General features: G+C 53.9%; 4 protein-coding genes across 11 annotated transcripts in view; 2 read left to right on the top strand and 2 right to left on the bottom strand.

The window, feature by feature from the left end:
- The first annotated feature begins 1,355 nt into the window (after positions 1-1,355).
- RNF181 (ring finger protein 181) lies at positions 1,356-3,699 on the top strand. 3 transcript variants are annotated; one of them, XM_037806709.1, is made up of 6 exons: positions 1,356-1,510; positions 1,959-2,089; positions 2,271-2,380; positions 2,551-2,625; positions 2,860-2,983; positions 3,396-3,699. In XM_037806709.1, exons 1-5 carry the CDS (start codon positions 1,425-1,427, stop codon positions 2,917-2,919), a joined length of 462 nt encoding a protein of 153 aa, XP_037662637.1. In that variant the 5' UTR covers positions 1,356-1,424; the 3' UTR covers positions 2,920-2,983; positions 3,396-3,699. The 3 variants fall into 3 exon arrangements, with proteins under 3 accessions (XP_037662637.1, XP_037662636.1, XP_037662639.1); XM_037806708.1 differs by having other exon boundaries at positions 2,860-3,266; XM_037806711.1 differs by lacking the exon at positions 2,860-2,983.
- Positions 3,655-9,140, bottom strand: TMEM150A (transmembrane protein 150A). 6 transcript variants are annotated; one of them, XM_037806705.1, is made up of 9 exons: positions 7,306-7,518; positions 6,999-7,036; positions 6,856-6,891; positions 6,352-6,399; positions 5,936-6,022; positions 5,383-5,450; positions 4,909-5,036; positions 4,578-4,755; positions 3,655-4,397 (listed from the first exon to the last, which is right to left on the bottom strand). In XM_037806705.1, the coding sequence occupies exons 4-9, from the start codon at positions 6,390-6,392 to the stop codon at positions 4,156-4,158; spliced, it is 744 nt and encodes a 247-aa protein (XP_037662633.1). In that variant the 5' UTR covers positions 6,393-6,399; positions 6,856-6,891; positions 6,999-7,036; positions 7,306-7,518; the 3' UTR covers positions 3,655-4,155. The 6 variants fall into 6 exon arrangements, with proteins under 6 accessions (XP_037662633.1, XP_037662632.1, XP_037662631.1 ...); XM_037806704.1 differs by lacking the exon at positions 7,306-7,518 and adding an exon at positions 9,037-9,140 and having other exon boundaries at positions 6,856-7,036; XM_037806703.1 differs by having other exon boundaries at positions 6,856-7,036; positions 7,497-7,609.
- Positions 9,141-12,743: 3,603 nt separating this feature from the next.
- On the bottom strand, positions 12,744-16,133 carry C17H2orf68 (chromosome 17 C2orf68 homolog). The gene is made up of 4 exons (XM_037806707.1): positions 15,496-16,133; positions 15,300-15,418; positions 14,309-14,460; positions 12,744-13,935 (listed from the first exon to the last, which is right to left on the bottom strand). Exons 1-4 carry the CDS (start codon positions 15,600-15,602, stop codon positions 13,813-13,815), a joined length of 501 nt encoding a protein of 166 aa, XP_037662635.1. The 5' UTR covers positions 15,603-16,133; the 3' UTR covers positions 12,744-13,812.
- Positions 16,134-16,272: 139 nt separating this feature from the next.
- USP39 (ubiquitin specific peptidase 39) overlaps positions 16,273-19,791 on the top strand; it is a 29,753-nt gene continuing 26,234 nt past the window's right edge. Inside the window, exons 1-2 of the mRNA XM_037806700.1 lie at positions 16,273-16,576; positions 18,541-18,610. Coding sequence (XP_037662628.1) covers positions 16,309-16,576; positions 18,541-18,610 — 338 coding nt within the window. The 5' untranslated portion in view covers positions 16,273-16,308. The remainder of the gene's footprint in view (positions 16,577-18,540; positions 18,611-19,791) is intronic.

Here is a 19,791-nt window from a genome sequence, read left to right as displayed (position 1 = left end):
TACTTTCTGGTATGTTAGAGTAGACAGAGGGAAATACCTGAAATCTCTGAACAGTAATCCAGCTGCCTTGATCTCTGATAATGATTGTATAGCCTTTATCTTGTGCCTTTGTGATTGTAAAAACCTTGTGACTAACCTTCAACTGTACTCATTTTATCCAGTTTTTTGACTTTAGAGTCTTATGATCACTGAACTCAGCCCCTAATGTTTATTAATGAAGGGTCTTGGGGTCAGTCCAGAACTACATTGGAAGTCCAAAGTTACCTTGATAATCAAAGATGGAGCTAACCAAAATGGGCCAGCCTGACATGCGCAGCAGCTTAGACTTTAACCTATTTAGTGACTTATACCTCATTATAATACTAAAAATAACACCCATCATTGTATTAAGGCCATTTCCTTACATACACTCTGTGACTAAGCATGTAAACAATCTGCGCATGCTTAATAATTAGATCACCTCTAATTACATCATCTGGAGCCACTGTGCTTATTATCCTAAAACCTGCACATCTTTAATACTATAAAACTATCAGAATTACTGCAGTTTGGGGAGACAGATTTTTGGGACAATAGGCCATCTGCTCTTCTGCTTCATGCCTAGCAATAAACTTGCTCTTTGAAACCTTGTTGTCTCAGGAATTGGTCATTTGAGCTCATTGGGCAAAGAATCCACTGCATATGTCCGGTAACACGTCTGTGAGGTGGGTTTTACATATCTAAAAAGGGAATGATGATCCTTATTGATGTCATGTTTATGTAAAATGCCGGTTAAGGTCAAGCTTCAAGATGCCGAATGAATGGTTGCCATCCAAATAATTTAGTGCAGAGGTTCTCACGCCTGCTTCACGTTAGAATCACCTGCAGCACTTAGAAAAGTTGAGCTAAATCATAATCTTTGAGTGCAGGTGTCAGACAAGGGTGCTTTTTCTATGGCGCCCCCAGGGGCTTCCTGTGCAGCCAGGGGCGCCAGCGATTTCTAATTTAGTTTTACGGGTGCTGGGCTCCAGGTCACAGAGATCCCAAGGGCCGGGAGCCCCCAGAGTCCCGGGCAGGGGGCGGAATGGCTCCAGCACCCTCTGCTATGGGGTCCCCCCACCCAGAGAACGCGCAGAAAGTTTTTGTTTGTTGCGGAACTAGGCGAGAGCTCCCCGACTCTCCCCGGCGCCACCGCCCACCCCGACGGTCCAGAGCTCGGATGGCCCGGGCCAGGCCATTGGCCTCAGCCCTGGGTCACCTGACTCCTTCGAGCCAATGAGAGGCGGCCAGATTAGGACTTCCGCCTTTCCGGACTTTAATAGCCATTGTGCCCGCCCTCCGCCTGCTCTGATTGGCCAACCCTGTCGGCTCGCCAGCTTATTGGTCGGCTCCGCGGGGCCGCTGTCCTGCGGGGTGCTAGGGCTGGCTGGCCCGGGCAGGCGGCCATGGCGTCTTACTTTGAGGAGCACGACTGTGAGCCGTCGGACCCCGAGCGGGAGGCCCGAACCAACATGCTGCTGGAGCTCGCAAGGTGGGGCCAAGGCCGCGGGGTTGCGGGCCGGGGCTGGCGGGCGTGGGTGTCGGCGGGATGGACTGTCCGGAGCGCGGCCGGGTTGCGGGGCCCCCGCCCGGGCAGGGACAGTGTCAGGCCGCATCTGGAGAGTTGGGGGCGAGGGGCCGGGAGGGCTGCGGGCCCTGCGGGCGGTGTCGTTGGGGACTCCAACCGCGGAAGCCATGCCGCTGGAACCCCGATGGGCCCGGCCATTCCTGCGTGGCCCTTGGACCCTCTCGGAGCCTGTCGTCATTTCGGAGATAGCAGCCGTAAAACGTTTCCCACTTGCTTTTTGCTAAGCGAGCCCTTACTAAGGGGTCGCGCTGTTATCACTAGTAGCTGGGCAGGGCATTTATCCTTTTAAGGTGTGGAGACTAAGGAGGAAGTATGGTTTTCCCTGGTTGCAATCTTGCATCCTCCTCTCCAGGTCACTTTTTAACAGGATGGACTTTGAAGACTTGGGGTTATTAGTAGATTGGGACCATCACTTGCCTCCGCCTGCTGCCAAGACTGTGGTAGAGAACCTCCCCAGGATAGTCATCAGTGGCTCTCAGGCCGGTGAGAACACCTGTTCCTTCTGCGGTTTGGGGCAGGTGTGCCAGACTCACCCCTCGCCCCAAGCCAGACTGCTCCGGTGCTGCAGATTCCTGGGCCAGGTTGGGGCAAGAGTATCCTTCAGGAGTGGGGACTGGGAGGTGGGGCCTGCAGCAGCTCTCCTGATCAGCACTCCCTCCCAAAGAGCTCAAGTGCCCCGTGTGTCTTTTGGAATTTGAGGAGGAGGAGACTGTCATTGAGATGCCTTGCCATCACCTTTTCCATTCCAACTGCATTCTGCCCTGGCTCAGCAAGGTACTGCTTCCCTTCTTCCGGCCCTCACCCTGCCCTGGGCCCAGTTCTCAAGCCTCTCTGTGTTTAGGGACTGTTGGGGGAAGCAAAGAAGGGGTGGGAATTGGGGGGGAGGAGAGATGGTGGTTTATGAAGATCAGACCTGGGCTGGAACAGTGCCCTGTTTTTCCCAGACAAATTCCTGTCCCCTGTGCCGCCATGAGCTGCCCACTGATGATGACACTTACGAGGAGCACAGACGAGATAAGGTAGGGGCTGGTGGTAGGCACGGAAGGTGGCAGCTGGCTCCCCCTGTCCCTGTCCCTGCTCTATCCTTCCCTACCTCAGCTGGCCTGCATGAGCCCTCAAGAGTCCTTGGTCTGGCCGCTTTCCCAGTGACTTAGAGAGGGATAGGGGCTTCCGCTGGTGCCAGTGCCTTCTGCTGCCCCATCCCCTCACCCACAGGCCTTCAGGTATGGCCCCCGTGCTCTCTTTCCCCCCAGGCTCGCAAGCAGCAGCAGAAGCACCGACTGGAGGACCTCCATGGGGCCATGTACACATGAGCTGGCTGCGGCTGAGCACTGGCCCTGCTTGTCTTCCTTCTTGCACCTTGAATTCTCATTAAAGGTTTCTTGACCTACCCTGCGGCTGCTTTGCTCACGGGCCGGAGGCTCGTCCTCCTCCGCCAGGTCCTTTTCGCTCTTGGGGAAGGTGGCCCTAAGCTGCAGGAGGCACCAGATTGTGTTTTCCTCCCTGCTGAGCCTGTTGGCCTGTCTAGACTCAGAACAGTGAGGCCCAGGTCGAGGATCTGGCCACCGGACCAGCCAGCGCTTGGGCCTGTGTGTTCATGGTTGGAAGGAAAAACGTGTCAGGGTCTGGCCCCCCCAGTCCCATTTGCTACTTAAAGCAGGTAAAGAAAAGACTAGCCTACTGCTGTAATTTATAGTCAACCTTGGAATCCCAGGGGCTTTCTTGTGCATCACCGAGAAAACAGGTTCTAGCATTTTAAAGTCGCTCCCTGCATCTCTCCCCTCCCCAGGCCCTCTACTAAAGAGTCCACGTTCCAGCCATCCTGAGAGGAAGGTTATTAGACCAGGACAGTTCTTCAGATTGTTCAGGGGCCCAGAGGGCCTTCCAGTCCTTCAGGGGGATTTGGATAGCTCCTGGATCCTTTGCTTCTGGCCTCCCTGCTCTTCACAGGCCCTGAGTCCTCAGAACCTTCTGTCTGTTGCCTGGGGAAAGCCAAAGCCATCCTGGGCTAGGCCCTCTGTGACACTCCAGAACAGACTACAGACATGCAAATTAGAATTCTTTTAATAGATATAAAAAAAGGTACTAAAATGCCCACGTGGTTCTGCTGTGTTATTCGTCCGAAAGGAAGTGAGGAGTGGAGTGAAGAATCCCAGTGCAGCTTGTGGGACCCAGGAGAGGGCCTTCCCACGGACTAACACATGCGCGGCTACGCCTCTCCGGGCCCCTTGGCCCAGCCCCCAATTCCTGCAGCAGGAAGCCCCAGTGGTCCGGCCTGGGCACTGGGGAGTAGAAGGCACCTGAAGGGCTGGCCGGGCTAAGAGGGCCCAGAAACACCGCTGTGGGGGCAGGGGAGCAGGCTGCATGGCAGCTCGGGCGGCTGGCAGGGCCTGCCCCTCTCTGGCACAGATGGACGTGGGAGGGCCACCCCTCCAGGCAGGAGGAAGCCCCGATCCCAACATAATACTTTTTCAACGTTGTTTTTGGTATGAAATAAAGGCAAAGAAGCACAAGGGTTTGTTGGGAACAGCCCCCCACCCCCACCCCCCTCAGATCATGGAGATGCTCTCGGGGGCACAGTTGAGGTGGGCGGAGGGGCCGCTGCTCCCGGAGGACTTGCAGGCTCGGCCAGGGGCGGGCTGCAGTGCGGCCACCAGCGTGTCTGAGGACACTGCCCCAAACTCGTAGCTGAAGGTGCCATAGAAGATGAGGATGTCAATGACAAACACCCACTCGCACAGGGCTGCCCCGTGCTGCAGGTGAGAATGCTCATGGACAAAGAAGACGCCACCTGGCAGGGGCTAAGGAAAGGTTCAGCAGGATGCTGGGACCAGGTGACACCCCCTTCCCTGTGGTCCTGGATAGGTTACTAGGCAGGGGCAAGGGACTTCTCCCCGGAGAGTGGGAGGGGACAGAAGATGACTTGGGCAGGGTCACCTGGGCTCTCCCCTCTCTTGCCCTGGAAGGATACTGAGGACCAGGGTGACAAAGGCGATGGCAGCCAGCACGCTCCGCAGGTGGGCCACAGCCAGGTCCAGGGGGGCGGTGGCCCCGTGGTAGGAGAGGGCGCAGTGCAGGCACACCAGGAGCAGCCCCGCGGGGAAGGCCACGCCCGCTCCCACGTAGTGCAGGGACTTTGCGTGGTCCACCTGGGTCCGGGGGGAGAGCCCTGCTCCGTGAAGCAGTCCCCACTCCACCTCCCTGTCCCGCCTCTCCACCTGCCCCTGCAGAGCAAGCCAGCCTTCCGGCGACCACGGGCCCCTGCGGGCCATGCCGGGAAGTGGGGAAGGGCAGGGACACACCTGGAAGTTGCCGACCATCACCAGGCCCGCTGCATTGGTGCAGCCTGTGACCAGCGCCGTCGTGTTGACCCAGGAGTGGCGACTCTGCTCCACGAGTTGCCCATAGCGCAGGAGGCAGGTCAGGGCCACTGGGGAGGAGAGCATGGGTGGGGCCCAGCCCAGGCCCCCTGCTAGTCCGTCCCCTCGCCACCCCCCCCCCCCCAGGAGCCCCGGTTGTTGGAAGGGGCTGGAAGGGATGGACAGGCTGACAGCAAACTCGGTTTCCTCAGGCTCCAGCCCTCAAGGCCCTGAGGCAGAAGAGCAGAAAAAGCCCTCTGGCCAGAGACAGTCCCTTCAGGTCCCTGGCCTGACCCCTTGGCAGGGAGGGCTGTGCTGAGCCAGGACCACCTGGGCCTTCCAGAGGAGGCGATATGGGAGTCGTGGGTGGGTTGTGCTGGACTGGCCCGGTGGGGTGGGCCTCAGGGAACAACTCACCCATGAAAGCACCCACGTTGCCAATGAGGCTGAAGAGGCAGCTCTCTGGAGGGTATGTGCCACACTTGCTGAGAGGAGGGAGCAAGGGCAGAGAGAGAGGGTCAGGAGCCCTGGAGGCCCCCTTCTGGCCCATGGCTCCCCTGTCTCTAGGCAGGCAGGCCACTGCTTTAGCAGAAGGGCCGGTGTCCCCCAGGCTGGGGCCCCCAAAGCAGGGCTCCTGTGTGAGACATAGGGAGATTCTCATCTCCCGGGACTGCTTGGCAGACCATGAGGCTCCTTGGGACCAGGGGGCTTGAGGACATTTGTTGGGGGGCTTGGACTTAAATCCACTTAACAGCTGTGTGAGCTGGATGAATAATCTGACTCTGAGCCCTGGTTTCCTCACCCAAGGAATGGTGCTGGAATGGCTACCTGCAGTCAAATGGGCAGGCGGGCAGCATGATGCCTGGCATGCGGTCTTTGCTGGGTAGGGTTGTTATTAAGTATGAGATCCTTGGCTGGGAGTCTAAGGAAGGCTTGGGGCTCCCCGACCTGCCTAGTCTGTAGGCCTTACCTGATCAGGGGGACGTCGTCCAGGGTGCAGCAGGTCTTGGGACCCCCTTGCTCAGCCGGGTCAGGAGAGCAGGACTCGTTGTAGGACCTGGCAGGCAGGACAGAGAGTAGACTTGGGGAAAGGGGTTCCTCCAGGCCCTTGCCCTGTAGCTACAGGCTTCAGGGGACAGCCTCCCCAGCCTCCCCGCCTCCCAGCCTCCCTCAGCAGGGGCAGGAGAGCCCACTCCCTGGGCCCGCCTGAAGGGATGGTAGGAAGTGGGGAGATGGGCACTCAGCCACGCCTGAAGCAGGGTAGGTGCTGCCAGCGTCAGAGAGCAGCAGTGACACCTGGGCCTCCACCAGGCTCGCAGCCCCTGGGCCCAAGAGGGTCAGAGATGAAGGGAGCTCTAGAGGGAGGCTGTCTGCAGCGCGCCATACCAGTTTTCCACGGGACACACGTGGTGGTTCATCACGGCCATGGCATACCTGTGGGAACAGAGCTGTCACACTGCCCCATGACCCTCCCAGTTTGGCCTCCCCTGCCCACTCTTCTACCTTGGTTTCTGGCCCCATCAGCCTTGTCCTTACCAGGGACTCTGGGGTTGAGGGGTGCTGAGCCTTGGCACCCCACCAGAGCCTGCAGTGTGGCCCCCAACTAGAGGCCCTCTGCTACAAAGCAGTACCCCCTGGACATGGCTAGCAGTAAGGCTGTCAGGGCCACCCTGCTGGGCCAGCAGTGGTGCCAGCTTGTCCCACGGGGCTGTGTGCCAGGCACCAGGCCAGGCTTGGGCCAGCCAGAGTGGCCTGGGTACCACCCTGGAGCCTGCAGCAGGACAAGGCGCTTTATGTGTGCCATCGAGCTCCTGCTGGGCCCTGGCTGGGCTCATCTTGTCTCCCGTTCCCCCCACCTTCCCATACCTCTCCTGCTCCCTCTTTACTCACACAGTCCATATGCCAGTGATGGAGAAGGCGGACAGGCTGATAGGAAGGAGGATCCAGGCTGTCATGGGGGAGGGGAGCCAGGGTGGTGGTGGAAGGGGAGGGGAGGACGAGAGGTAGGGGGAAGAGGGGGCAGGCCCAGCTACCTGAAGGCGCTTCGGCCACCACCATCAGCTGCCCTGGCCTGGAGGAGAGAGACAGGTCGAAGTCCAGTATCCCGTGACCGGCCAGAGCCGGAGGGGAAGGGGGTAGGGGACAGCGGTCAGTCCCCAGCCTCGAGCTCCCGCCGGGCTTCTGAGCGCCTCAACTTGGGGCTAAACCTACGCCAGAAGCTGGACACCTACCACCACCACCCCCACCCCGGCATCCCTCGGGGTGCTGCGCGGTCCACACAAATGCGATCTGCGCGCCCAGAGGTTCCGGCGGGGCCGAAACAGCTGGAAAGGGAGTTACCCTCTCTCGTCGCCGGCTGCCCGAGGCTGGGAGGAGGGCTGGAGTTGGGACCCTCGGGGGACCACGCCAAGGAAATCCTGCGAAGGGGCGCGGGATCCCGACCCCCCCGGCACCCCGGGAAGGGACGGGATCACGCGGGACGCTCGGCTGGCGGAGCGTCCCCAGGCGCAGCGCGGGGAGCCGGTACGCACCTCCCCGGAGCCGCCGCCGCCGCGCCCCGCCCTGCTCGGCCCCGCGTGGCGCCGTCCCCCGGCTGCGGCTGGCCGGGCAGCCCCGGCAGGTTTAAAGGGCCGGGCGGCCCCGCCCCTGACCGCCTGGGGCTGCGCCGCGCCGCCCGCCGGGACCTGGAGTCCACGCCACCCCGGACCCCGCGCCCGCGCCCGGCCGGAGACTACAAGTCCCGAGGACCTGCGCCCGCCGCCCGCTGCCAACGGGGGCGGCGCCCGGCTCCCTGCGCCCCGGGCGCCCGGGGAACCCGAGCAGGAGGCTGTGCCGCCTGGTGCCGGAGGGCTGGCCCCGTCTCCCGAGTTCCTGCGGTGGGAGCACGGGGAGGCGGGGACCTCGGGGGTCGCACATCTGGCTCGTCATGGCGCACGTGGCTGCGGAGCGCAGCTTGCCGCGGGGACCGGGCGCCCGGGAGACTTGGGAGAGCGCCTTCAACGTGGCGCCCCGTGTCCGCCGAGGAGCGCGCACAAAGCCTCGGCTGTTCCTTGAGAAAGCCAAGCGGCTGGATTGGCTTAGGCTTCCCGTGGCTCAGCAGACTTTGGAGGAGGCTACTCGGAGCAGATACTTTGTACTTTCAAGCATACCGGTACACAGAGTACTGTCCAGAGGTCACCGTGTCCGAGACCTGGTTCCCAGCTGCTGGACTCGTACTCGCAACCAGGCCTCGGAGCCTAAGGGATATCCGCTCTAATCCAAGCGCGGCAGTCAGGTATAGGGCAGGTGAAGCCAGGAAGAGAGGCAGGTCAGAGACCCAGATGTCCGGGAAAAGGACAGTGTGTCAGTAAACACCCACCGGGGTCACCAAAGCTCACAGGTCAAGGGCGTGCGCCTGGACATTGTTTTCGGGAGGGAAAGGGCTGGGACGCTTCCTGTCACATACCAGAAGTATGCTTAAGAGTGGGCCTGGATTGTGGGAAGATGACGGAGTAGGGCGCTCCAGGATCCCGTCCTCCCACCAGGACGACTATTAAGCAGGCAGGAACTGTCTGAAACAACTATTTCCAAACTCTGGAGGCCAGTATTGATCTGTAAACCCACAACTTTTCTAATTTAAAGAAAAAAGAGTGTGCCTGGCACCGAATGCACAAGGGGCAGCCCCTTTACTGGCTCCTGGCGCCAACATCCATTGGACATCCACCCCTAACCTTTAAAAAAGTTTTTTCCCAGTTGTCCTCCCATTCTTGGAGTGATACAGTTTGTTGGGAAATGAGAGAGGCTGCATCGTTGGTAACTGAGCCCCTTTAAGTAAATACCTTACCCTGTCCCAGGCTCACGCTCATTCACACAACAAGCATCAATTGCCTTCTCCATAGATGATAAAGCCTGGACTCTGCCCTGGAATATGTATTCTAGTGGAGCAAACTAGACAGGTACACACATTTCAATACCACACACTGAGTTAATTACCTTCTCATTTCCCAGGTCCCTTTACTAACCTAATAAACTCAGCACTAAGCTTAAAGCAGGTGCAGTTCTCTTTATATATTTTAAAAATAATCTTATCACCTGTATGTGTTGGTGCCCTTCTGAGACCACACCGGGGCAGATCCACATCCGCAGGGTGCAGGGGCCCAGGCTGCCAAGAGCGAGGAGCTGAAGTTCAGCAGCAATGGCAGGGCAAAGGTTAAGCGAAGAAAGCCCCGTACTGTGGAGAAATGGAGCATGTGAAGTAGTATAAATTGGCTCAAGGAGGGAGAAAACTTTCTGGACCCAGTGGAAAGCAGAAATGGAGACAGATCACCTGTTCCTCTTCCATGTCACATTCATATATGGGACAAGTATTTTAAAGCAGGGCCACAAGCGTGACCGTGCAGGGGGTTCACTGTACAAGAACCCAGACCCAGCTGAATGGACCAGCGGGGGCTGAGATCCAGAACGCCATCCGCTGGCCATCATCCGTGCCCCCAGACTGGGCCCCACCTTCTGCCCCGCCTGGGTCCCATGGGAGCAGGCCTTTTTCTCACCTGCCCGACAGTGCTGGAACACCCTCAGCATTTCCCGCTTCGTCGGGAATATGCGATTCCTAATCAACACTTTCTCACCATCTCTTCCTGAGGACTGAGAGGACTACTCAGGTTCTAAACTGGCCATCCTGGAGGGCTCCAGGGCAGTGATGAGGCAAATTTTGGCTTACTATGACTATCTAAGTGGTCCCTAAAATGGAGTTACCCCAAGACAGAGCTTCCTATCACAGAAAGGCTCTTACTGGGTAGTTGCCAGTGGGGAGTCCCATATGAGGTTAGGAGGACCAGATGTCTTTAAAGGTCCTTTCCAACTCCAAAGCCACATGTCTATCATTATGCTCTAACCAGGACAGCTCTTAAAATAGGCATGTGTGAATGCAACTTTTTTTAAAAATGGAGGAAAAAGTTATGCACTAAAATCAGTAACATGGTTCTCTAAAGGGGGAAAAAAGTCAGGCAAAGCATGAGATGAGAGTTCCATGCCCCAATTCAATGACTTTAGGACAGGCATCACTTCCCTTACAGACACAAATGATTTTACAACTCTTGGCAAAGACAGTGCTGTAAAAATAGTAAGTTTATTGGTTAAAAAACAAACTGTATTTGAAAAGTATCTTCCTTCCAGGATTTTCAAATACTTGGCATACTTCATTTTATTTGTCCACATAGCAGAAACATTGGAAGAGAAGAAACAGAAGAATGCATGGCTTTTTACACATTTAACACTACCACCATCACCAGTGCTGGTTCTGAGAAAGCAGAGGAGCCACTCACTCGGAAGGTTTTCACTTCTACCATCAGTCCCAATTCCTGGGGAAATGTGGGGTGGGTGTTTATGGCTATCTGATTCTGGGTGTTTAGGGACAGGAATTCAATGAGGGAGTTTAAAATGTTTCAAGTAACTGTTATCCTTCCATGGTGATTCTACAAAGAGAAGGCTCGGAGAGAGGAAGGTAACGTCTTTATTCCTCTTTCTACATGCAAAGGCCTCATTTAGACTCGTGAACCAGCTGGGGATCCACTACCCTATCACCTATGGGTCCTGCCAAATACACAGCAGGCTGGACACTCACCACCCCAAAAGGCTTCTTCCAGCCTGCGTGGGCTAATCTCAGGTTGGCAGTGCCCCTCAGAGTAGACCATGGAGGTGGAACGTCCTTTACAGAGAGGCTCTTACAGGGGAAAGCAGTTGTCATTGTCCACATTGGTTCTTCTGGCTGGCTGGGCCCCAGAGGCTCCTATTCAGTACAAAAAGCTTTCCATTCTTCTCTTCCTTTCTTGCATTAAGTTCCTCAAAGATTTCCCTACTTGCCAGCTGGCTAGGACTTGAGTGTCACTGTTTATTCTTGCACAGCTCAAAGCCCCTACAACCCCGCTTCCTTCTATTTGTTATGTTATTCACTGTGGCCCAGGAAACATAAAGCCTTAAAATTGAAGGCTTACTTTCAGTAGGAGAACTCCATTTTGGATGGGCATGAGATAGATCTATCAGGCCACCAGACTTTTGTTGAAAGCCAAGAATGAATATAGTCAAATGAGCGTTGAGTCTGAAGCAGCCCACTGGAGGGCTCCAATTACTCCAACACTGTTGTCACTGCACCCTACAGAGAGGGCTGGTCCTCTCTGGGACATCTCTAGAGCCTGTGGGAAACACTCTGCTGCACCCTACAGAGAGGGCTGGTCCTCTCTGGGACATCTCTAGAGCCTGTGGGAAACACTCTGGAACATACCCTGGATTGCAAGGCACTAATTTTCCAAAACTGCTGAAAGATGCATGGAAGCAAGTCTGGCGAATAAACTGGATGGTAGCAATTTGGACCCCAGATGGGGGGTGGTAATAAGCAGTGGCGTTCAACTACACAAGGCCATCAGCTGGCTGTGAGAACCAAGCCCACACAGGCACTGCAGGCACGTCCGGAGTAATGGCAGCATCACTTAAATGTGTGTAAAACCTCCAGTGGGCCAGCTCTGACATCAACCTCTCATTTAAGTACCAGCCTTAGTGCTACAGATAAACACTGCAAAAATTAGCAAAGAATTAGAATGTTTTCTTGTGTGGAAAATATTTTATGTGTATTCCATAAGCAAAATGGCTCAAGAAAGAAGTTTAAGAGCAAGGTGTTCCCATCAGTCTCCTACTGAGAGGGTCTCTGAGGATTACAGGACAAAAGCATAAAAGAATGCAGAAGGTACACATTAAATGCTACCTTCTTCCCATCTCATGAAACAAGAAAGGAGGCTAAAATTTCAAGTGCTGCACCCCCAAACTCCTCTTCTGATCTTGTTTGTAAGTTCTATAATAAAACCAGGAAATAGGAGATCCAGATGTAAGCAGACAGACCCAAAGAGCATTTCTAGATTAGGACACTTAAAAGAGTTCCAATGAAATCCTATGTTCCAAGTCATAAGGTCAACTGAAGAGCTGAAAGACTAAAATTACTGGTCTTCTGACCTGCAGAAACAATGGAGGTGGAGTTTGGCAGAGCCTCGACTCAGGAGGCTTTGGAAGGTAGTTAATATTGTTAAGTCAAAAGGCACTTCCAGGCCAGCTGAGTAAGTAGAGGGCAAAGACTCTCCTTTGAAAGGAGAACTGAGCCCAAGACTGGCAAATTTAAGGCATTTAACCTTGGCCCAGCCCCCTGGGTTAGAGGCCCTCTGGTCCCCGGCCAACTTCGCCACCAGGCCCTTGTAACTGATCCACCTCGCGCACCTTCCCAGCATTCTTCTGGCACTGCAAACTGTGGCTTGCTGCAATTTAAAGGCGCAGTTAAAATAGCTCCTTGCCCCATTTTGGAAGTTGTAGATTTTCAGGGGTGTAGGACACAAACCAATATGACCCTCAGGTTTCCTTGATGAGAAAAGCTGCTGAGAGAGATGGAAATGTCAGACTGATCTTGAGACTCCTGGGGAACTCCGGGGGCAGCGGGCTTTGGTTTCGGCAAGTCTTGGTGCCTCATGGGCTCACGTAAACCTTACACTTCAAGTCACTGAGGGTAGGCTGACTTGCTGGAAAACTGAAGTGACTCTGAACCTTGGTGCACAGGATATCTTGTGGACTTCTCAGGCCTTAGCCTAATCCAGCATTAGGAAAAATGTTCACAAGGCAGAAGCAGTTATATTCCTGGGGATGTTTATTCCAAGGATCTCAGTTTATATGCTCTTAGGAGGTAGGAAATGAGAACGTACAGAGTAGGAAAGGGGGCAGAGAAGAGAGGCTCATTTCACTTCCTCTGGGGCTTTGTTCAGGACTTTTTTTTTTTTTTTTTTTTTTTTTTTTGCAATTAGAACTCCAAACAGGCAATTATTGCTAATGTTGAACTTCCCTTTGTAAGTATTTTCAAGACAGTTGTGCCACATTTAGAGTCAGTTTCAAGCTTGTTTTGTTAATTTCCCTTTACTCTGAGCAGAGGATAGTCTGTTCCCAGCTAGGGATGAGGTCGGAAGCTAGAATTCTGTAGCCTTAACCAAGGCAGGTTTTCCCACAAGAGATCCTTGAGGTTTAGCTCTGGCATCTTCTTCCTAGGTCTTCTATCTAGACAGTGCAAGGCAGTGGTACATGTGAGAAACTCGCAAAAGCCATGGAAGGGGAGGGAGACAGCTTTCAAGTAGGCCTCAAAAACAAAGCGTCTTCCACTTTATTGGCAGCAGTAATGCGGAGGTCTTGTGAGAAAGGGAGGTTCTCAGAACTCGCTACTTGCAAAGCCCTGAGCAGCTGGAGGCACTGTAATTTTGAGAAGACTCTTGTGTGACTGGCATCCAGAGGGCAGTCACTTGAGGGCAGGGGTGGAAGGAGAACTGATAGATTCTATCTGAGGCAGAATGATGGGAGGAAGGAAAGAAGAAAGAAATAGAGTTGAAAAAAAGAGCTAGGAAAACATGGCACTGGATGGAAGTGAGAACACGCACAAAAAAGGAACCATAAAATAATAAACATGGCTCATGGGGCAGGGTGGAGCAGGTGCAGCTGGGTGTCCCATGGCAAATGATCTCAATGAGAAAGCTTCATAAACCCCAGCTCTGTCTGGAGTCTCTGCTTCCAGAACACCATGCTAGCTGAACAGAGTTCTCAGAAAATTCCAGAATATTAGGCTGGTAATATAGACCAAAATACAGGAAAGAATGGCTGCAAGGAGGCGAGGTGTATTCCTGCAATACCCTTCTTCTGTGGTTGCCAGCAGCTCTAGGGGTCAGGTGGGGTGGTGGGTCTCAAGGTCAGCACAGACCGATTCTGGCACACCCAAACCAGTGGGGAGCTCCTGGGCAGAATTCTTTTGAGTGCTGCAGAGAATCCAGCTTGGTGAGGATGTGTCCAATCTGGTCAGGGTCGGCTCTGGCGCTTTGCAATCTCCTCCCAGATGCGCAACTTCAGGGCCTCTCGCATGGGTGGATCCAGAGGCGTGTGGGCTGACACCTCCTTTATCACCCTTTCTGGATCATCGTCCTACATGGAGGAAGAGTCAGGAAGCTCAGAGGCTGGCCTCTTCTGGAAAGGCGACCTGCCCTGTCTTTAGACAACACTCTCGCAGAACTCTTTTTGGCTCTCAGCTTCATGCCAGCTCCTGTCATTTCCCAGGTATCCCCTTTAATAGTGACTCTCAATGGGGGGGGGCCGTGAACCCTCCCTGTTCCCCACTGAGAATCACTGTGGGATGGGAGTGACTCGTGCTCATAAAGCACCACCTGGCAGGCCTATGCTCCCACATGGAGCAGACATTTCCCACTGGTCCTGAGGAATACAGTGGCTCAGGGTCTGGGAGTGATCTCTACCACTACCCAAGATCTTCAGGCTGCGGCTGTTTCCACGTGAGGCGTACCTGATACACGATAACTGACGTGACCTCTCCGCTGTCGGCCTCATATTCTAAGCAGAAGAGCTGATGCCCAGAAGGCTCCAGCTCGGAGCCACCACTACTGCTGCTTTCGCCGGACTCCTCATAGTCTGGGTTGCTTGGGCGGGTAGAGTCATCTGGAGGGACAAACCAGAGTGATAGGAAGCGGGTCGGGGCTGCTGGAGCCCTTATCCACAAAAACAATGCATGAAAACATACTGTATAGAAAGCCCTAGTCTTCTTAGGTGCCCACAAGTGTGCGTGCTGTGCTGCAATCACAAGCGGAGTTACTAATATTTGTTATTCCTCCTCGAAGCCTGGCACAAGCCTGTCATACTGCAGGTACTCAATATTCATCGCTGGTGAATAGGGTTGGAAGACAGTGGAGAAAAGGATAGAGCAGGCTGGGTCCAAATCCAGGCCCTGCCATTAAGTAGCTTTGAAATCTTAGACAAGTTACCTAATCTGTCCCTGTCCCAGTTTCCTGACCTGTGAAACAGAAAGGACCAGTTTCCATCTATGAGGTCCTATAAAGACTAAACGAGTTGGGGGATATATAAAAGCTAAATGCATCGACAAGAAGCAGGAATAAAAAAGTTATTTACTGCATTTGGGCTACATTCCACAATTGTGTCCTGGTCGCTTTTATCTGCACCAGGCTATCCCTCTATCATATACTGGAAATATATACAGGAAGGTGGGACAAACCGACAGACGACAACTTCTCGCCGGCTCCTATCGTTTCCCAGACATCGCCTGTAACTGGGGGCCGTGAGCCCTGCCTCTTCCCCAAGGGGAGTCACTGAGCCGAGACGCAGGAGCGCTGAGGCGGAGGGTCCGGGAAGGGACAAAGCGAGCTGAGCCCTGGGCAAGAGAAGCGGGCTTTTCCACATAGTGAAGGGGACTGCGCCGCAGGCGGCGGATCCACACGCGGGGCGCGCGGGCTGGAAGCAGCAGGCGGGGCAGACGGCCTCACCTCGGCGTCGCGGCAGGTACACCTGCAGGTCGGGCTTGCGGGGCCGTGTCGGCGCGGGCGTGTGCCGCCTCCTCGCCTTCTCCTTGGCCGCTTGCTTCACCTTCTTGTCGTAGTCGTCCCTGCGGGGAGCCGAGCGGGAGTCAGGGACGGCCGGGCCGGGCAGGGCCGGGGGTGGCTGCGCGGGGCGGGGCGGTACCGGGCGAGTTGGTTCCGTCGAATGTGGTGCACGAAGCCGTGGCTCATGTCCAGCCGCCCGCCGGGCTTGCAGCAGAGCCCCGGTCCGGGGTCCGGCGCCGCCTCCATCTGGAGCCTCGCGCTACGATCCGCGGCCTCAACGGCCTCAACAGCCACCCCTTCTTCCCCCGGAGAGGCCTGCCCCAGCCCTCGCCCGGCTTCCGGCTCCGCGTCGTGGACTTCCGGCCGCAGGAGGCCGGCCGGGCCGAGCGTCGCCGCGCGCGGAGTTGGTGGTGTTTGGGTGGGGCGGGCTGGGAGTTTGCCTTGTTTGTAAATGGGGCCGCTGCTCCGTAATTTGTGAGAAGTGCCCGGGGGCACCTCTTCCCCTGCACCCCAGCTCGCTTCGGCGTCGCGGGAGGAGCCAGGGTTTCACTGGGGAACTACTGAGCAAACAAAAATCGATGCACTCAATAATGTGCATGAATGCCAGACAAAAAAGGAGCACATATGGTGTGACTCCTTTTAGGCAAGACTCTAATAAATGCAAACTTACAGTGGTCAGGGTCGGAAACTTCGCAGCCAGTAAGCGGTTCGATCCTGCCTTTTTAAGACGGAAATTACGGGGAGGGTGGCAGTAGGCCTGCATGCCATTCTCGGCTGCGCGCGCAGCGCCTAGGCCGCCGCACCTACCACAAGTTTCTTGCGGCGCGGTTTGTCCCAATCGCCGACCCGTAGACTCCTTTGGACTAGGTCACAGCTGAGTTCCTGATTGGCCCCGAGCCGCGCGCTCGAGTGCGCCTGGCGCCTGCGCGGGGCGCCGCGGCCGGTAGCGGCGATGTCGGGCCGGTCCAAGAGGGAGTCGCGGGGTTCGGCCCGCGGGAAGCGCGAGTCCGAGTCGCGGGGCAGCTCGGGTCGCGTCAAGCGGGAGCGAGACCGGGAGCGGGAGCCCGAGGCGGCGAGCTCCCGCGGCAGCCCGGTGCGCGTGAAACGGGAGGCCGAGCCGGCGAGCGCGCGGGAGGCCCCGGCGCCTGCAATCCCCGCTGTGCGGGTGAAGCGGGAGCGCGAGGCCGACGAGGATTCGGAGCCCGAGCGGGAGGTGCGAGGTGCGCGGGGCCGGGTGCGGGCTCCACTGTCTCGTCGCCTCGCTCTCTCCAACCTCCCCTGACTCTCGTGTCCGCGGAGAAAACCCAGGTTCCATTAGTATTGGCGCCCCGACTCGATAGCGTCCTAACGAGACAACACTGAACTTTGTGATAGCCGTGGTTTTATGTCTCATTGTAACATGAACTGCAGTTTCCGTATATCGTGGGCCACGCGCTGTGCTAATTACTTTGCAAGTCTTATTTTCCTTCAGTTTTCCCAACCCCCGAGGCGTGGTCCCACCGTATTCTGGAATCAGACCAGTGTCAAGCGCCTGAACTCGGGCACCTTCTCCACCATGCCCCGTTATCCAGGGCTGTGGCAGCCAGGAGAGCTGGATTCTAGTCCTGCCTCTGAGACGGAGTCACTGTGGTTTGGCCAAAAACGTTACTGTCGGTCTGTAAATTAATGAAAGTAGTCCTGGAACCAGTGACTATTGAGGAGCCTTCTAAAGTCATGTAGTGAGTCTGTGGCTCCCTTCCCTGAGTGTTCCCTTTGCCTCCTTTGCCTGGCCTCTTTCTGCTTTCCCTAGCACTCCTGAGGAGGATGCGTTCTGGAGACCTCATCACCCAGACTTGGTTCCCTGTCTTTAGTGTGCTCTCTTCCTCTACTTATTGAAATCCTACCAATCATTAAATAGATTTTCACCACTTCTGAAACTTCATGTTCACCCTAACCACATCCTCTTCCTTCTCTGAACTTTGTACTCCTGGCTTCAACATATTCCTATATTCTTAACATTCTGCTCAGTTAGTAGGAGCCTGTTGAAGTAGCAGGTGAGTGTATGGCTAGGCTACATGTTAAGGGTGGGGGTGGGTGCTGAGGGTGGAATCTTTGTTTTCTAAGGCTTTGTAATCCTGCTTGTGGTTCTGGCTATCTGTATGAGTATACTCTAATATTAACTCTTAAATTCCTTGCTTAGTGTCCTCCCTTTGTTATATTTTTGTATTATGCTCAGGGTCCAGAATAGCACCTTGTTCATAGAAAGTGCTGATAAATATTCTTTGAATTATTTAATGCATAATTTCAGAGTACTGTCTGCTTTCCTCAGGTTCCCTCTTCCTGGGAAGGGAAATGGTTTGTCAGCTGTTTTCCTTTGTAGTAGTGAGATTGTTTTCTCAGGAAAACTTTAACTTTTACTTTTTCATATTGAGATATACCTCAGGTACTGAGACTAATGTAACATACAAGTACAATTTAAAGAACAGCATGTGTATACATTCTCAAATCTACCACTTGTCAAGAACTGTGAAGGGGCTGAGATTTTACCCTATTTGTGAGCTAACTTGTTTCATGGATGTCGACAGAAGACATGAGACTCCTGGCTCAGAGACAAAGGACAGTTTGTTACTCACAGTAATAGCAGTAGTCATACCGTTAGCATTTGTGTCAGTTCCCACCGGGCAGCATGAAGAAAGTCCGGGTGCCTTAAATGCAGTGGGTTGCTCTACAGGAGAGGAGCCTGTACTTAGAGAACCCACTTCTTTTATAACAGGCAGTGAACTTCCTTATCTTTCTCTCTGTAGGGAGACAGTGTCTCAGCTTCCCCAGGTTGGGACATCATTGTTCAAGGAAACTTGTAGTTCTTTGATTATTGAGGAAGTTGGACATCTTTTCACATGTTTGTGAAAAGTTAGTGTTAAGAAATACCTTTTTATGTCTTTGACTCATTTTCCCATTTTTTTTTTCTTTTTCCTATTGATTCACGGATTTCTTGATGTATTCTGCAGTTGTATGTGTTCCAAGCATATTCTCCCAATTCACGGCTTGTGCCATTGTTGAACTTCTCTGGATGTCAGGAGGCTGCCTGTTTAGGAATTCATCTTGATTTGCTTACTCCATTTCTGTGTTTCTTTGCTTCCACTCGTAGTTGGCTCTGAGCACAGGGTTCCCATTTTCAAAGCCTGTGGTGATTTTCTTTTTCTAGCAAAGAATGGCCGTGTGGATTCCGAGGACCGGAGGAGCCGCCACTGCCCATACCTGGACACCATTAACAGGTCAGTAGGACAGGGGTGTCAAAGGCAGCAGAAAGATCCGCCTGATCTCTGTAGAAAGGTCTTTGGACTGGATGCTGGACACCATGTTCACAAACATTCCCTTTTTCAAGCTTTCTGCCCAGAACACTGTACTTCTTGCCATGTTTATTAACCTTTGTCCTTCAACATGGAGGGTCAGAAAGCATGTGGTAGAAGAGCAGGGATGTTGTGTGAGGGTGGGCACATGCATAAAGCACTTTGAGCTCATTTTGAATTTACATGTTGTGGTAATTTGAAACAAGAGTGTCCTTCAAACAACAATAACAAAATGAAATATTGATGAGCACTCACTGTGTCCCAGGTAATAGGTTAGGTGCTGGGGATTCAGCCAAGAAAAAACACAACCAGCATTTATCCTAAAGCAGAGGTGTTTATCTCCTCATGGCATCCTTTTCTCTGAGCCCAGACGGCATCTGAGAGTGCTGTTCTGCCTGTGCTGTACAACAGGACTTTCTGCAATGGTGGGATTGTTCTCTTGGAGGAATGGGACATATAATTGTGGAAGGCACAGGCCACATGCGGGTATCGAGCTCTTGGAAAGCAATTTTTTAACTGAGGACCTGAATTTTAAATTTTATTTAATTTTAATTATTTTTAATTTCAATGTGAGTAGCCATATTTGGCTAGTGAAGCCTTTATTAGACAGCTCAGCTCTGTAAAACCATTACCGATTATAAGAGGGGCTACTTGAGAAGACATCCCTTTGCCATCACAGATTCAGTGGAGATAAAGTTTTTTGTCCTTTGCCTGCTGAGTACTTGTATTTCATTACCTTGTCCTTATTTATAGGTCTATTTCCCTGAATTCTTTTGGCTTCCCACTTATTTTTATGAATAATTTTTTTTTTTTTAAATAATAAAAGGGATTTATTCACTGTTTTTGTGACCTTCACCCCTAGTTTTTTACTTTGGAATGCTGTTGTGGTCCTGTTACGTAGTCCAGTACTCATAGCTTTCCCTCCTGAGGAAGTGAGTCAGTGGAAGATCTTTGATCGGTTATACATATTAGTGAGCAAGAGGGTCATTGGGATTGTGCGTGGTACATACACCTGAGTCTGCTTTGGGGTGTTGTGGGTGGAAGTGCTTTATGTTAAACACATAGGTGGGAACAGTTAATGCTCCCTACAGCTTATAGCCAGTTGT

This window comes from Choloepus didactylus, chromosome 17 (assembly GCF_015220235.1).
Source record: "Choloepus didactylus isolate mChoDid1 chromosome 17, mChoDid1.pri, whole genome shotgun sequence".
Lineage (NCBI taxonomy): Eukaryota > Metazoa > Chordata > Mammalia > Pilosa > Megalonychidae > Choloepus > Choloepus didactylus.
The sequence above is the reverse complement of the archived record's forward strand: the minus strand, read 5'-3'. Positions and strand labels throughout refer to the sequence as shown.